This window comes from Phaenicophaeus curvirostris, chromosome 21 (assembly GCF_032191515.1).
Source record: "Phaenicophaeus curvirostris isolate KB17595 chromosome 21, BPBGC_Pcur_1.0, whole genome shotgun sequence".
In the NCBI taxonomy this organism is placed as follows: Eukaryota; Metazoa; Chordata; class Aves; order Cuculiformes; family Cuculidae; genus Phaenicophaeus; species Phaenicophaeus curvirostris.
Genome location: NC_091412.1, coordinates 3,643,448 through 3,660,061, shown reverse-complemented (window position 1 = coordinate 3,660,061; position 16,614 = coordinate 3,643,448). Strand labels below are relative to the sequence as shown.

The 16,614-nt window shown below is 44.1% G+C and overlaps 1 protein-coding gene across 5 annotated transcripts in view; it reads right to left on the bottom strand.

Moving 5' to 3' along the window:
• AUTS2 (activator of transcription and developmental regulator AUTS2) overlaps nt 1–16,614 on the bottom strand; it is a 767,857-nt gene that overhangs the window by 560,665 nt on the left and 190,578 nt on the right. For all 5 annotated transcript variants that reach the window (XM_069874197.1, XM_069874201.1, XM_069874199.1 and 2 more), the window contains exon 2: nt 26–235. In XM_069874197.1, the coding sequence (XP_069730298.1) occupies nt 26–235 (210 nt within the window). The remainder of the gene's footprint in view (nt 1–25; nt 236–16,614) is intronic.

Here is a 16,614-nt window from a genome sequence, read left to right as displayed (position 1 = left end):
CCCACACGGATAACTTGTCTCCTACCTGTCTGAGGCCCTTTGGGATTTTCTTCCTCTTCCCAAGGTGCTGACAAAGATTGCGATCATTTTCCCGGTCGGAGCTGTACTGGTGGTGATGAAGTCTATTCTTTTTCGGAAGATATGAGAGCCCATTGGTAAGTGCTTCCCGTTTCTTCTTGGCGAGAGGATTCTGTCGCTTCTCCACACGTTCCTGAGGTTTCAGAGCTATGTCCTTCTGCAGAGGGAGGGAGCAGGGGAAGGAAGGGAAGGACAACACAGTGGTTAAGATACAGCTCAAACTTGGTTGACCTCTTTAAGCAGCAATGACAGGTCACCAGCAAACACGCTGCCCAGGGAGGGGGTTGAGTCCCCTTCCCTGGAGGGGTTTAAGGGACGGGTGGATGAGGTGCTGAGGGACGTGGTTTAGTGGTTGATAGGAATGGTTGGACTCGATAATCCGGTGGGTCTCTTCCAACCTGGTGATTCTATGATTCAGAGCATTCTGAAGGCAACGCTGCAGTCACCAGGGAAGGAGAAAGCAGCCTTCCCTGGTGCCCACTTCATTCAAACATAGGCAAATACAACCCAAAAGCTGTAAAGTGATGTGAGTGCACAGAAGCAGACACAGTCCTTTAGATTTCATACTGTCAACCTTTTAATTCTCAAACAGGTCTCACGTATCAAGGGAGTGTACAATCAGAAGACACCGTAAGTTTATAATATTTAAATTAACAACTGTTTTGATTTAAACATGGCTTAGCTTTTCACTTGTAGTTTTATTATTTCTTGTATTTGCACGATTCCCTCAAGGCTGACCCAAGCAGATTTCCAGATGTCGGGGGGGATGGCACACGATAAAAAAATCACCTTTATTACTGACCCTTTTTCAAACCCAGAATCAATGTCTGTCTATAAAAACACTCTTGTAACATAAACATGAGTTGTGTTGCTTAGCCTACAGCTGCTGGATTTTCTTGCTGATAACCTGCAACATACAGAATTCGTATTTTCTTTTCAAATAAACGTTACTTCAAAAAAAATTTTCAATAACACAAAGTAAAGATGGAGAAAGAGGAGGGTGGAGAGTCATTGGGAGAAAAAAACAGAAGATATTGGAAGCGGGTAAATTACAATGCATATTGTGCATCTAATAAATTCAACCTGCTAAGTCATATCTGCTCCAGGAACTCCATGTGTAAGAGTTTGGTATTCCCAGGTAAGGAGCATATTACACAAACAATGCAATACTTCAGGTATGCTCTACTAACATCCCTTGCTGCTTTGACCAAGAGCTCCCCATGCCCTACCATAAAGGACTACACAACCTCGTATTCCTTCATACTTCTGTTTATTGTCACTGACTATTATAATTGACAGCAGAATGAAATTGAGCTGTTGATCCCCGTGTCACAAAGATTCAGGTTCAGGAGAATATAAAATTCAAATTATGCCACCTTTTAATGCAAAAAAAACCCCATGCCTAAAGGCAAAAATCAGTCTGGCTTTAATTAAAAAATGCTCCCTAAATGCCTATCTAAAACACAAGAGCTTCTCAAAATTCCTAACTAAAACCAATGAGAAGATTAATTAAACTGAAGACTGTCAACGTTCAAATTTCATATTTGGTAAGAAGAATAATTTTACAAGCAGTAAAGAATGGAGTAGGGAACAGAAGCTACAAGACACTTTTTCTACCTTTCTTCACCTCAGACACCATGGGAAATACCCCATGCTTTTCTTCACACTATATTTTTCGTATCAGAAAAGTCAGGAGCCTTAGCCAAGCTCATGAGAAGAAAATATTTAGCGCCCTTAGCTATAAAGGAGGATCAGTATCTGAAGAACGTCATGGCTCTCTTCTCTAGTTCCTCCAGCTATTAAAACATCAGTAGCAGCACGGTTCTTCACAACGTGCTTTGAGATCTATGGGTAAAAAGCACTGTGCCCAAGCTGTGAGACCCCATGGAGCCAGCCCAAGGGAGGGTAAAGGAGACGAATCTCTCTTCCGAGCACGCCTCCCGTCTCCTTTCCAGGAAGGTTTCAGATGTAGCTACACACCATAAATGCACAAAGGCAGATTCTCCCACGCCATACGCTACACTAACGATTTCACCAATTCTCATTATCAGCAGCTTCACAAAATAGCGATTACAGCAACCACAAACACACTCTGCCCTCCTGGATAATGACTGCAGACACCTCGTACTCAGCCCTGCTCGGCCATACTCTGTGAAACTGGAACACTTAACACTAATTCCTGCAGAGCAGCTTCACCACAGGAGGAAAAGCACTCGAATTACAACTTGTTCAACGCACAATATCAAAACAATGAGGTATTTTATTGTAGTGCAGATCTGTGCCTTCAGGCAAACATTGCTGCCCTGCCAATGATCAATACCAATCTTTATTCTTTCCAAATCAGTGTAAAAAAACCCCAGTGCTTGATGAAAAGTGCAATACACCAGGTCTTCTGTTAAAACAGAGCTCGTATTTGTAGGCAGAGCTGCTATTCAGAGGCTTCATTCTCAATGTAAAAGGTTGAAGGAGTGAAGCAAGGGAATCTTTCTGGAGAAAATATTATCCTAATGACTAAACAGCTTTTGGGGGATCCTTCCGCCAGCCCCTATCTAGAGCTCTAAATGAAATAGTGGCAGGCTTCCAGAAGCTTATAAAATGTCTAATGGGGGTAGTGCTGCCACCAGGAAATTGCTAACTCCTCTTAGCTGTAAAGAGGGGGTAAACTGGGTCACAGCTTGAGATCACTCTGGGCACATGAGGGATAACCTCCTCCAGAAGCAGCCCACATTCTAGCCAACTGCATGAAGTTGTCAGATCCACCTAAAGCAACATTTAGGTCATGTCAGATGAAAGAATCTGCGCATTTACCTACAGCGAAGATGAGTGCCAGCAGCTTCACTAAGCCTTCTGCAAACTCTAGGACTGCATCTTCCCAAAAAGAAGGAACAATTTCAATGAATCTCCAAAAACAATAAAAAGGAATCTCTGCAAATTGTGAAAAAGGGCCTCAAATCCATTTTGGTGGGTAGGCTGACTGGAATTTCAGCAGAAAGACTGGTGTTTAGACAACCCCACTCTTCCAGCACAGCCATCTGCTTCTTACCAGCTGATCTCTGCAGCGAAAATTACAGAGTGCTGTGGGTCAAAACCTCCTATTACTGAATTGCATGGTAGAACCTCTCATTGCTTTCAACAGATACATGATCTGGCCTTAAAATATATCTATGTATATAGCGATATCTATATTAAATTCTACATCGGCAGGCTGGACCGCAGCGGCACACATCAAAGGAATAAAAAACTCGGATGCAGGTGAATAGGATGCATCAGAAAGAGCTTGAATAGCAATCACAGGGACGGTTGATTCTTATGTTGGAGGGTGCCCAGGACTGTTTCGGACACACTGTTGGAACAGGAGCACCCATGATGCCAGGGAGGATGTGCACGGATCCTGCCCTCTTGAAAGCCATTGGATTCAGCAGAGGCAGCGCTCAGCTGGGAACTGCAGCCCTGCATAAATCACCTCCCCGCTTTCTGCCCTTTCTCCTCATCCAATTTTTATCTTCCTGTTGTTTAGATAGGACAATAGCTGCACCATGCTGTCTGCTAGTACATTAGCCAGCACAATCTTAATTACAGACTTCAGGCATCATCATGATTAGAGTAATAAGCTGTAATTACTCTAAGGTGACAGGACTGCACAGACCTTATCTACATAGATAAGGAGATGTAGTAATATTTCAAGTCGAGACGTATTTTTCAGCAGCTACCCACGGAGTCGATTCAAACTAAGCAGCAAATCCTGTGAACAACACATTCAGGCTTTAATGGAGGTTTTTCTCCTCTCCTGCCAGCATATAAGCCCACACATTATTAAATAAATCCTACAAACATATTAGGCATGGTTTAAAACCATCTTATTCAGAGATATCTTTCATCAGCAAAGTGCCTTAAGTGTATCAGGAAGGTGACTTAAATGTATAAATATGTAATTACATGCAATTCAATACAAAAGTGCATTAATATTTATGTGTACTGTATAATCTAAAAAAATTTCCATTTGTCTTATTTCTACAGGGCACATTAATCAGCCAGAGACCACTGCAGGTGCCATAGCAGGGAAGAGCCGCCCATGCTGAACAGCCTCCTGCCACGCCATCAGTGAGCAGGAGGGCTGCTGAAGCCTGGTGGGGTGGCACTGCAACCATCTCAGCTCCAATTAGTATTAACGATGTCAATCCAAGCCCTGCATTCAGTGAGGGGAGGAGAAGCAGCCTCTGCGGGTACATCAGATAACTTCTCCAGGTAGGAGGCTTGAAGGACACACTGCATTCCCATCAAGCGTTAAGCTTTCAGGGAGCTACACCAGATTTATTTCTGGAGAGTCCATCATCTTGCTATGTAAATGACAGCTCATTAATTACAAATCAGATCCTTCGTGGCAGCCGAGTGGTGCTTCACACAGCTTTGTAGGGTACACACCTCTCCCCCATCCATCTCACCCAAGGGCCAGTCCTTTGCTGCTGCCCTTTCCTCCTGCCCTCATCCCGCAGCCACCTTCCCCCTCTGATATCTACTTAAAAACCACATGCAAACAACAGGAACTCCATTCCACCCCTTAATTCAGGATTTTTTCTACAGGACCTCTTGAAGAAAAGCACCATCGCAAATGCATTACGCAGCAAGAGTACTGGAGGCACTCAACTGGATGAAAATGTTAGGCACTGCTAGCCTCAACCTTTCTGAATTATCATGGTTTATCGCTGTCATTCCCATCTTGCAAGAGCTTACTTTCCAAATTCAGACTGAGCATGACTTAAGTAATATGCAACTTTTAACAATTATTTATTAAAGGAGATTACAGTACAAATAACTGCATCAGGCTACAACTCTATGCCAGTTATTTGCTCCTCAGGTCTTACTAAAGTCCAAAGTCTAAGAACATGCCCTTCACTCCAATAATAAAATTATATATAAAGAAATAGAAGACTTTTTAAACACCAGGAATTATTAAAGATTTACCAAATGCCAAAACAATGGTGCACTTAAACCACAACTGGCTAGAAAAGCGAGCCTGAATCTACCACTTTTGCCCTCTCTGCTATTCAGACATCTCACGTGTGAAATCCAAGCACCCTTGTCAAATAAAACTTGTCAGAAAGGAATTTCTGGAGCCTTTTGTCTATTTTCCAAGATACAAGCAGGTCACATTTGATCCGGAACACTCCTGCAGACGGAAGAAGCCAATTAAGTAAGAAAAATACATTTTCACTAGCTACACAAGTTGATTTGAAATTCTTTCCAAGTTACAAGGAGAAGGTAGAGGCAGCACATCAGCCCTGGCTGTCGGCTGCAGCCGTGCTGTTACATGAGCAGCAGCGAGATGCAACCTAAGGGCTTCCTAGGAAAGAACGCACAAACACCACCACTGACAAACCATCACCACCCCGCAGTGTGCTGAGGAAAGTTGTTGCAGAAGTTTCACTTGCAAGAAATGAAGATGTCTGAGGGTACAGCTGAGGGCAATACTGCAGCTTCATTAGCATCCCACAGTGGGTATCCTTAGCCAGAATCTAGTAGAGCAACACACGCACACCCAGATACGCAAACTGACCCCAGACTCCTTCAGAATCAAGAAAAGGTGCCAGTCTGAAGGTACTAAATTTGCCATCTCATCTGGACAGTGTTTATCAGCTCATACTGTGAGTTTTGTTACGCCTGGGAAGAATTTTTATAGCTGATGGTTGTAAATGCCTTAAGACTTCCACACCTCTCAAACTCTCAAAATAATTCATTATTTTAGTTCTAGCAGTAATAACAAGATGTAAAGGTCTGAAAACAATGCACTGACCAGTCCCTGTGATGTTCCAAAATCAGAAAATAAAGCAAGATGTTTGTAACTGGCCTTCATTTCCCTTCAGATCAAACAGTTAAACACACTGTGTATTCTCTGAACACACAATGAGTTCCTCAAAAACATTTGTCTCAGGGAAAAAATTGCAAGTGCTCTTAAAACAACAGCAGACAGAAAGGTGTAAATGCAATGCTAAAGAGACAAGGATTCACAAAGTGTAGAAATGAAGGCATTTTGGACACAAAGGACGGGTGAAGAAAGCCACGATGTCAACTACAGTGGGTGCTGTAGCCCATCCGCTAAGCCTAGCGATTTCTTGAAGTTGCGAGACTTCTGCAGAAAGGTTTAATCTTGTTTTGCTTGCTCTGTTTTCATAAAATTACAACGCATTGCCTCCTGCATCTCTCTGGAATCTGCAAACAAAGTGGTTCAGTGTTGTGCAAAAAAAGGTTGTGCAACAGACTGGAGATGAAAAGCCGTAGCAGGCTGCAGGCCGCTGTGCCGTGGTTACAGATGAAGGCAAAACAATAGAAACACAAGTTGCTGTCTGCTTGAGATATGTTTTATAAAAGCTCTTCTGTAGCAAAGAGATTGCTTTGATTTTTCATCCCCAAACCATTTGTTAACAATATCATTGATAAACAGAAGGTTCTTTTTCAGGTGCCGCCGATTTAAATTACACACAAAACCCCCTACATTAAAGCAACGTTATTGAGGTTACGAAGTCAAGGACTTGGAAGTTATGAAAGGCCAGGATTAAGGCTGCAACCACCACCTTAATTCAGCCCGCTGGTGCGTATGCGTCATGATACAATCTTTAATTACATGATCGCACGCTTTTATTTCCCTGTGCAGAATGGAAGGTATTCAGCTAATGAGGAGTTTGTTTTCTCCTCTTTGTCCAACATGTGAGCCTGGAACTTGTTTACTTACACCCCATTCACACCCGCACAATTATTAATTTCCTCAAGGGCTTCTCTCTCCGTATCAGATGCTCAACAACTACCCATGACTTGGTTTACAGCTGTTTAGCCAGATGAAGGTATTTCACTATTCCCATTGTAGAGGTGGCAACAACAGTCCTGACATGTTCAGGTCAAAAACATCTGCTAATTTTAAGCACCCATTAGGAAGCACCCAAGGTATGATTTTACAGAGTATTTCACTCCGCGGAGTGTTTCATGTAATAAAGCGCAGCCTTCAGTGACTCCACCAACTCCAGGGAGTGTGGAGTACATACCACATATTATAAGGACACAGATAATTCTAAAATACGTAGTGTGACAGCCTCCCTCAACGCCACATACTAAATAAAAGCTGAAGGCAAAGGAAAACAGGGTTCTAAATACATCCAACTCATGGCAGCAAGAGGAATCCTTCCTGCAAGCCCCACTGTGCACCTTCCTGCTTCTGTGACAGTCGGCACAGTACGTACGGGGCTCAACTGGAACAGGTCCAGAGGAGGCTGCAAGGATGGTCAGAAGGCTGGAGCACCTCCCATAGGAGGACAGGCTGAGAGAGTTGGGGTTGTTCAGCCTGGAGAAAAGAAGGCTTCAAGAACACCTCATAGCGACCTTCCAGTACTTGAAGGGGCCACAAGAGAGCTGGGAGGGACTGTTTACAAAGGCTTGTGGTGATAGGACAAGGGGCAATGGGGATAAACTGGAGAGGGGCAGATTTAGACTAGACATAAGGAAGAATTTCTTCACCATGAGAGTGGGGAGGCCCTGGCCCAGGCTGCCCAGAGAAACTGTGGCTGCCCCATCCCTGGAAGTGTTGAAGGCCAGGTTGGATGGGGCTTGGGCAGCCTGATCCAGTGGGAGGTGTCCCTGCCCATTGCAGGAGGGTTGGGACTGGATGGGCTTTAAGGTCCCTTCCAACCCAAACTATTCTATGATTCTATGTTCTCTCCAATCCCTTTCAGACTTCTTAAATCACCTCTGATAAGTACCTGGCTTTCATACACCTACAGCCTTTTTCTTGGAAGAGCACCCAGGGCAGATCTGACAGCAAGTAGGGCCCCTTTTAGCCCATCGGTGCTCTGGGACCATGAGCTCCAGCAGAACCAAGGGCACAACTCTTGAGTGCCTGTAATACAACAGGCATGTTACCAGCACCACCACAACGCTCCATCCCAGACATGCTGTACGTGATTTAACATCCCTGAGAATGCTCACACTGGGCAGAGCCCTTGCAGCCCAGGGAAAGCTATTCCCACTAGCCCAGGGTTTAATTCATAGTGCTGGGCCTTAAATAAATGTGCTTGATAAATGCCGCCAGCAGCACAGCCACATTCTCAGGAAGTGTTTATTTTCTTTGTTTGAGGAACGAAAAGAAATAGCAAAGGGGGGTGGAGAGAAAAAGAGTCCCTAGGGATGCTGGCTTTAAATCTTCATGCCACCAAAGAGGGCTTTGCTGCTCAGTTATGATTACAGATAGGCAGAAAGAGGAGCATTAAGCCAGCTCCTAAAACCAAAGTGAATTTGTTCCCCGTGCAACAACATCCTAGTTGCACATTTCCAGTAATGATTCCATATTTGCGGGTTATTCTGTATAGACAAGCTGTGCACAGCAGTGCCTTGATCTGATGCAGAAATGCACTCGGCTGCGGGCAGGGCTGGGGACTGTGTATGTTCCACATAGATGCCTGAGCCAGAGATCAAGGGCCACCTTCCTGTCACACAGGGGGCAAACATTTTTCTCCTTGAAAAATGGGATTTTCATGGTGGAAAGAATCACAGAATGGTTTGGGTCAGAAGGGACCTCAAAGCCCATCCAGTTCCAACCCCCTGCCATGGGCAGGGACACCTCCAAGCTCCAAGCCCCATCCAACCTGGCCTTCAACACCTCCAGGGATGGGACAGCCAGGATTTCCCTGGGCAACCTGTTCCAGGGCCTCCCGACCCTCATAGGAAAACATTTCCTCCTAATATTTCATGTAATTCTCCCTTCGTTCAGCTTAAAACCACCCCCCGACCTCGTGCAATCCCTGCACTCACTGATCAAGAGCCCCTTCCCAGTTTTCCTGTTGCCCCTTTATGTACTGGAAGGCTGCTATAAGGGCAGTTCCTACTGCACAGTCATCCGTTACCACACTAAGTCGTAAGCAATAAGAAGAAATTTAGTTTGTGTAAGTAATTGAACAACTTTCAGTTCTACACTGAAACCTTTGGATTTTTTTTGCCCTTCACATTTTTTTAATTGCATTTTTTTAATTGATTTAGAATGGAAATATTTTTTAAAAATTTCAGACTTTCTAGAAAAATAATAATTCTGTGTTTGTATCTATAGGTAGACATGATCTGCATATACAGACCAAGACACACACACGGTCTGAGGACCAAATTGCATTGCTTTCTTGGCTTTAAAAAAAGACTACGTCCCCTTTTACCCTTGCTTATTTCCTGTCGAAAAGCATCAGTCCTTTATTTTTGCCCAAGGTCCTGCTGGCTTCACCAGGAACTTCTGCAGTGCAATCCTATTTCCCTCCAGCGGAGCCTTGGCTCGCAGCTGACCGCGGGCTCCCTCGCTCTCCAGATCCATATGGTGTGCGCTGAATAATTCAAATGGTGCTTCCACTGGCAGCCCGCAGACTGAGGCCAAGGAGTTTGCGGGCCAATAAATCTTACATTTAAAGGGTATCCCCCCTTATTGGCAGAGTTAGAATAAATGGCTGTGGGCTCAGACAGCTCTCATCCCTGCCATTCCTGTACTAGGGCTAAACAGATGACTTTAGCCTCCAGGCTCTCACACTGGCACCATTCATTAACACAGCACTTAGCATTCATAAAAAATGTATTATGGTTTCTAAATCAAATCAGAAGCACCTCTGTATCCCTTGTCTTGCGGAAAGATGCTACAGCACTAGGATAGTCCAATATATTCTCTAAAGTTCTCACAATGCCCACTGAAATACTGCAGCCACAGAAAGGAGCTGAGCCAGGTACCACAGCAGAGCTTGGCTTTGCTGCCACGTTAGCCTGAAAGCTAGAGCAGAAAATCTGCTCTCCAAGAGTCAGGACAAATAAACCAGCTTGAGACAACACACGTAATAAAAACAACATCGAAACTGTGCTATAGAGAGAGAGAACAGGGAGAGATGGGGACATCCAAGCCATTTAGCTGCATCACAGAGGAAGCCTTACAAGCAGGCAGGGAAACCAGAGGCGTCGTTCCGTACTTACAAACCCCACTCTCTGGACAGACAATACAGAAATCAGCAAGGAAAAGGATAGAATTAGAACTACTCGTGGATTATGCCAGACGGGAAATGCTCCAGCCTGCAGGGTTTTCAACCAAACCCTCCACATTATAACGGGTTGTAATTATTAAGCTTTTCATAATAAAAATCTATTTTGTAACAACTCTTTCCCATCTTGTGGGTCAAGAAGCCGAAGTACTTAACACACTAGCTTTTTTGTCTTTGCCAAGTTCCTACTGTCTCATATTCCTCTTGATTTTCTTTCTCCTTCTCTGGGAACCATTTAACTCTACACCATTCTTGGCATGTGGCTTACAACTTCACACAAAAGACTGATGAAGGTAGATTTTAAAATGAAAGCAAAGTGATTAGAAAATAAGGAGGGCAAGAAAGAGAGATCAGATAGGACCAGAGCACTGTTTCACTTAAGGGGAGTTTGGTATTATTCTTCTTTAGGAAAAGGATCAGAACCTTTATGCAATTAGAAGGGGGAGAAGGGGGAGTAAGAAATAACTGTTCAACGTCCTGTCTGCAAAAGAAATGCTTCTTCTAGCATTCAGCCTGAAAAAACATAGTAAAGAACAAAAGTTTAAGAACTAGAGCCATATGTAACCTTTCCATTTGGTGGATTATTCTTCCCTAGTCTAGGAAACAGATACACTGAAGATAAATTTAATGATCAAAAAACCAGAGGGATTACATTCTTGTACAGCGCTGATCACTGGCAAATCCCGCTCTCCGCAGTTCAGAAGCACAGCTTAGCATAACAGACAAGATTTATCGTTGCCTTGTCCTTTGCGCCACTTACAAAGTAGGTATAAGTTGCTCCTGTCTCAAGAGTCCTTGGTCCACATAGAAAAATGAAATAAATATCAGAACTACTGTGTTGTTACTTTACAAATGTATAAGCCACCGTACTGAATGCAGAGAATTAGACACAGGGAATAACTGCCACACGTGGTTTGTGTCTTTCTCTCTCCCCTGCTGATGATGCATTGCATCCTTGCAACGAAGCATTTGTTTCAGCTTCAGGCCAGAGGATGCTCCGAAGTCTGTGTTGCATCACCCAAAAAAACATCGGGTATATTCAGCAGTTCCTATGAGGGGAAACACAGTTCTTCCCTTCCATCCTGTATTTAGCGTATGGAGCTCCATACAGAGCATGGAACATAGCAGGAATAAATAAAAAAGGAAAACCAGAGATGACTACTTTCTTCAGTTTTATTACAGGCCCCAGACCCTGTACAGCTACCTCATGTACCAGAGAGAAAAAAAGAAACAAAATCTTCTTTACAGTTGTGCTGTGGCTGAAAACATGACGTCTCTTGCAAATATTCAATGTTTTTAAGCTACTTTGTGGATAGACCTTTTAAAACTGAAGTGTCATCTAACATTCAGGGCTATTCAGTGGCTGGAAAAGCAATTTCTGTAATATTTCTTGTTTATAGCCACCTAGAAGCTACAAATTTAACTTGGTAGGGATGCAGTCAGGGGATCCAGTTCCAAAACAGAACATCTCAAGTCAAGAGCTTCGCTAATGCCTCCAGCAAACTCACGAGGAGTTACAAAAACCGTGAATCATATCGCTTGAGCAATGCTTATATTCAAACCACACTTTATCATATAGCTGGCTGTCTCGACTGAACTTGTAACCATTTCTTCTGTAGAAAGCATCCAAACTGCTGTCTCTCGGTAAAAACTTGCCTCGAGCAGCAAGCAGATAAAGCTCTGCAGTGCATCTCTGGAGAGCTACGGAATATGTTGAAGAGAATTAGAACTAAGCAGGAATCAGTCTGCACTTGGAAGGAAACCTTTCCTATTAAAGATTTGTTTTCTAAGCTGCTTGTTGGTGCCGGTATCCAAATCTCTCCTGTCTGGCCTTATCACAACTTGTACCCTGCCAGGCACAGGATTAGAGCTGGCTGGACTGAGGTGAGGAGTTACTAGTGTGGGTGCTTGGAGATGTATGTTGAAATTCCCCATGTTCCACTGCCTCTCGCTGTGACCCGTACACTAAGCCCCAAGCTCACACAGTGGGTATTCAGGGCCCTGAAACTGCTTAATTCCCATTGACTGGTTTTCCAAATGTGAATTTGGGCCTTTAGCCCTACTGTGCAGCAGTGCTCATCTGTAAAATAGAAGTAAACCCACATTCTATTTCATTTGTGCCTCTCAAGGCTAAATATTTCAAGAGGTAAAGGAATCCAGCACCTCAAGAACAAAGAGGGGTGCACACAGGCTTCGAAAAAGCAAATGAGACCCTGCAAAGGTGATAGGGGATCATAGAGCTGCTGGCACATCTCCCTCCAGCCAGACCTAGATCAAGACAGCCATCTCCTGGATAAGAAATAGAACAGTGTCCAACTGCTACATGCCATAAAACATCTCAGGGCTTGCACTATTCACTGATTTTGGAAACAGTACAGGCTCCTTGTGCGTCCCATTCCCTTTCCTAACACAGAGGAGTCACAGCATTTCCACTTCTCCGTTCTGCATCCTAACTCCAGACAACTTGCCATCTCTTTCCATCTCCAGGAGGATCCGTCTACTCCTGCCTCCCTTACCACCAGCTCCTTCTCTGCCCTGAACTGGTGCCTCTGCTTCCCAAGGCACCCTCTTCTGCTATCATTCCTCCCACTGACAACTCTCTCCACACAAGCTGCAGCCTTTGAAATCAATAAAGACCCTTTGTTCTCCTGCAGGATGAGAATTTATGACGCCTATGCGGGAATGAGGAGTGAGGGGAACAGGAAGAAAGACTGTGGGCAGTCTCCTTTCTAGGCTCCTCACAGCCCTTGAACATCCTTTACCACTTCTGGAAAGCTGTACCACTTAGATAAAACACCAAACAGCAAAACTACACAAGAGATGGTAACTTGTCAGTCTTTACCAGTCCCCTTGTCCCTCAGCGGCCTCAAGCTCCGCCAGGGGAGGTTTAGGCTGGACATTAGGAAAAAATTTTTCACGGAAAGGGTCATTGGGCACTGGCAGAGGCTGCCCAGGGAGGGGGTTGAGTCACGTTCCCCGGAGGGGTTTAAGGGACGGGTGGACGAGGCGCTAAGAGACATGGTTTAGTGTTTGATAGGAATGGTTGGACTCGATGATCTGATGGGTCTTTTCCAACCTGGTGATTCTGTGAGTCACACTTCCCGAGTCAGACCCGCTGCATTTGGAGGGACCACTTGCCTGCCCAGCATCCTGGAGATGCACAGATGATCCCGAGGCCACCAGCGCACTCCAGTCACAAGGAATTCAGGTGCTCCATTTCATAGAATTTTAGAATCATTAAGGTTGGAAAAGACTTCTAAGATCATCCAGTCCAACCGTCAGCCCAACCCCACTGTGCCTACTAAGCCATGCCCTGCAGTGCCCCATCTACATGGTTTTTGAACCCCTCCAGGGATGGAGACTTCACCACTGCCCTGGGCAGCCTCTGCCAGTGTCTCATCACTCCATCAGTAAGGGAATTTTTCCTCACATCCAGTCTGTCTCTCTCCTGGTGCAACTCGAGGCCATTTCCTCTCATCCTATCGCTTTTTACTTGAGAGCAGAGACCAGCATACACCTACACCCAATTCTGATGCAGTTCAGCTGGTATTGGATTGGATCTGGGCCAAGGGCCAAATGCACTTCAGCATTTGGAATATGTGAGGTACTGGGAAAATGGTGGAAAGAAGGCTTAGAAGAAGGAACTTGAGGAGGTCATCCCTTTTATTCAGTTCTATAATCTGCCCCCCATTCCGTAGCCTATTTGACATCTCATGTAACTAGGGCACTCCTAATAAAAGGAGTTCAGGACAGAAAATCCAAACGAATCCCTCAAAAAGAAACCCAAACTCTAGTTTTATTATGAGGCAAAAATGACCTTAAAATCCACCACTAAACAAATGTCTGGAGTGAAAAAGATGGAATAAATTAAAGGATATAATTATGGCTGGGGAAAGAGGGAAGGAGGTCGCTCAATAGGATGAAAGACGGATTTGAGAAATAAGAAATGAAAGGAGGTGTCAGCTTGAATCAGCCAGGCTGAAAACTGCTGCTGATTTTGACTGACATCCTGAGACATTCCGACTGCAAACTCATTCTCTAATAAGCTGCAAATTCACCTCTACGCTTCTACTTTGATCTTAATGCAAATGTTTTATAATGGACAGATTTAATGATGTTCAGGTGCTTATTGGTTCTATCGGACTTGATACTGGAATCAATCTCCCCCTTCAGAAAGCCTGGGTTAATGGCAAAGTTTATTAAACTGCATGCAGTCATTCAGAAAAGATCAATAGAGACATGATTACAGAGCAACCAGAGGATTAAACATGAGATTTATCACAAAATTAAACTGAATTAAATGTTCTCTGATAGCTCTTGAAATGCTGTCGATACTCTTAACTGATAATCTATGCTTTCTGTGTTTACTTAACAGCAGCAGGGATGTCTGACTCACGAAAATGGCTATAACATAAAAACAGAAGCTGCAAAGATTTGCTGAGAGCATTAAACCTTACCTAGAAAACCATTATTTCTTCCTGTAGGGAGAGCAAAAGCCTTTTGCTTCTTTGCCCATTTCCTGTTTAAGAGCGATGAGGATACAGTCCTCTCACATACCTCCTTCCCAGGAACATTATGGGATGCATAGAACTCCAAAAGGTAGTATACAGAGTTTCAACAAGCTATTTTAAGGTTTCCTCTCATGGCGGTCTTTACCTCATCCGCAATTATTTTCTTTCTCCTTTCCTGCATTCACAATGACCTTACTAGAAGTTATTCCACACCCTGGAACCCTTAGCAGCCTCCCCGCTTCTCCTGTCCCTCTGGCTCAGCCGGGCCACCTCCCCAGGCTCAGCCACTCAGACCTCACCTTAACTGGGTTGGCATAGCACTGGGCAAGCTTCTCCGATGGTATCTTCCAAAAAAGTTCTGTTCCAAGCATAAAAAAATCATGAGCACCAGCAAGAGAATCTAAATTCAGACACTATTCTTCTGGGATGAGGTCCATCCCTGCGACAGAGCTGGAATTTCCCAAACCCTGCTGCGTCCTGAGATCTGTTATCAGTCACACACGAAGATTACTGCCGTCTGCACTACACTAACGTGGCCGGCCTGGGTTTGAGGACCAAAACCTCAACTCCCAGCAGGACAGAAGGGGAGGGAGGGGAGGAGCGGGAGCTCGGGAGTACACAAAAGACCAGATGCAAAGTAATAACCGATCGTAACCTCAACTTTGATAAATTCTGAACGTCTTCATGTTTCTGTGGCTTTCCAAAATGGTCAGAACTCATAAAATCAGCTGCAGAGCTCCTGTAAGAATTAATGTTTATGTTCAACAAATAGGCAGGCCAACGGATGTCAGCTTTCAGGATGCTTTCATCCATCCTGTTTTTCAGAGAAAGGCTGTATCCCACCCTCCTCCCCATCAAAAGCTTAATAAACCTTGATAAAACAATCTCAAAGGAAACATAACTATCCAACAGCAAATAAACCACCCAAAACAAAAAACACCGAAAAATCCCTCACCGGCTATCGTGAATTGAATTTTTCCTGACTTAGAGGGGCTTAGCTGCTTTCTAAACAGGCTCAGCCATCCCAAGTGTACTTTGCAAAATTCAATCCAGTAATCCAATCCCAGATGCATTACGTGAAATCTTATTTCTCCAAGCTCTAGAAAAGAACAAGCAAAAGAAAGTCTTTAGGAACACTAATTTACCAATAAATACTGACTGAGCCAATTTTGATTTTGCTGCTTTTTGGGTGGAAAATAAAAGGAAAAAAAAGAAAGAAAATGCTGCTGAGTACTACCTCCCCTCACTAAAACTTAACTTGTGGATAGAAAAGATACCATGGAACATGTACCCTGAAATTAGCCCAGCATGTGCTGCCCCAATAAACAAATCCTCAGAAATAAGATTAGAGTCATTCCCAATAGGTTTCCACTGCAGAAATCACTACCAGCTCTATCCAGAAAACGAAAATCTCTGTAATATCTAATAAATGGACCAAAACAGCTAAATGAATAGCAGGGCAATAGCACAGCATGTTCTAGCAGCAACCAATGAAGCCATAGTCAATACACACAGTGGCTGTTAAATTTTACATCAATACCATCACACAATTAAGTCACTGAACGCCTGAGCAGAGTAATAAAGCACTCGGCGTTATGTGAGCACTGAGACTGCGTGTGTGACCAAGGGAAGCCAAGATTCGCCATGGCACCTCGGCATTAAGAGAAAACCCACGTTTATTGCTGTCTCCCTGTGCTTTACAGGATGCTCTGCAGATGACACAGATGGCATTAGTGATACACGAGCGCTGACGAGCACTCGGCTCCAGGATGCTGACGCTAACCCAAAATGGCAGCGGTTTTTGTCAGGAGAGCAAGGACCAGGTTAGCAGCTGCACACAACATTAACCATCCAGCTCTAACAACATCCTTCTGCCTTGATGCTCTCCTGCAGGACCCTGGTTTATCTCTCTTTGAGCCAGCTGCTGGCTTGGCTTACAGGCTCTCCCTGCACCAGGGAGATAAATTCCCTTAAAAATAAAC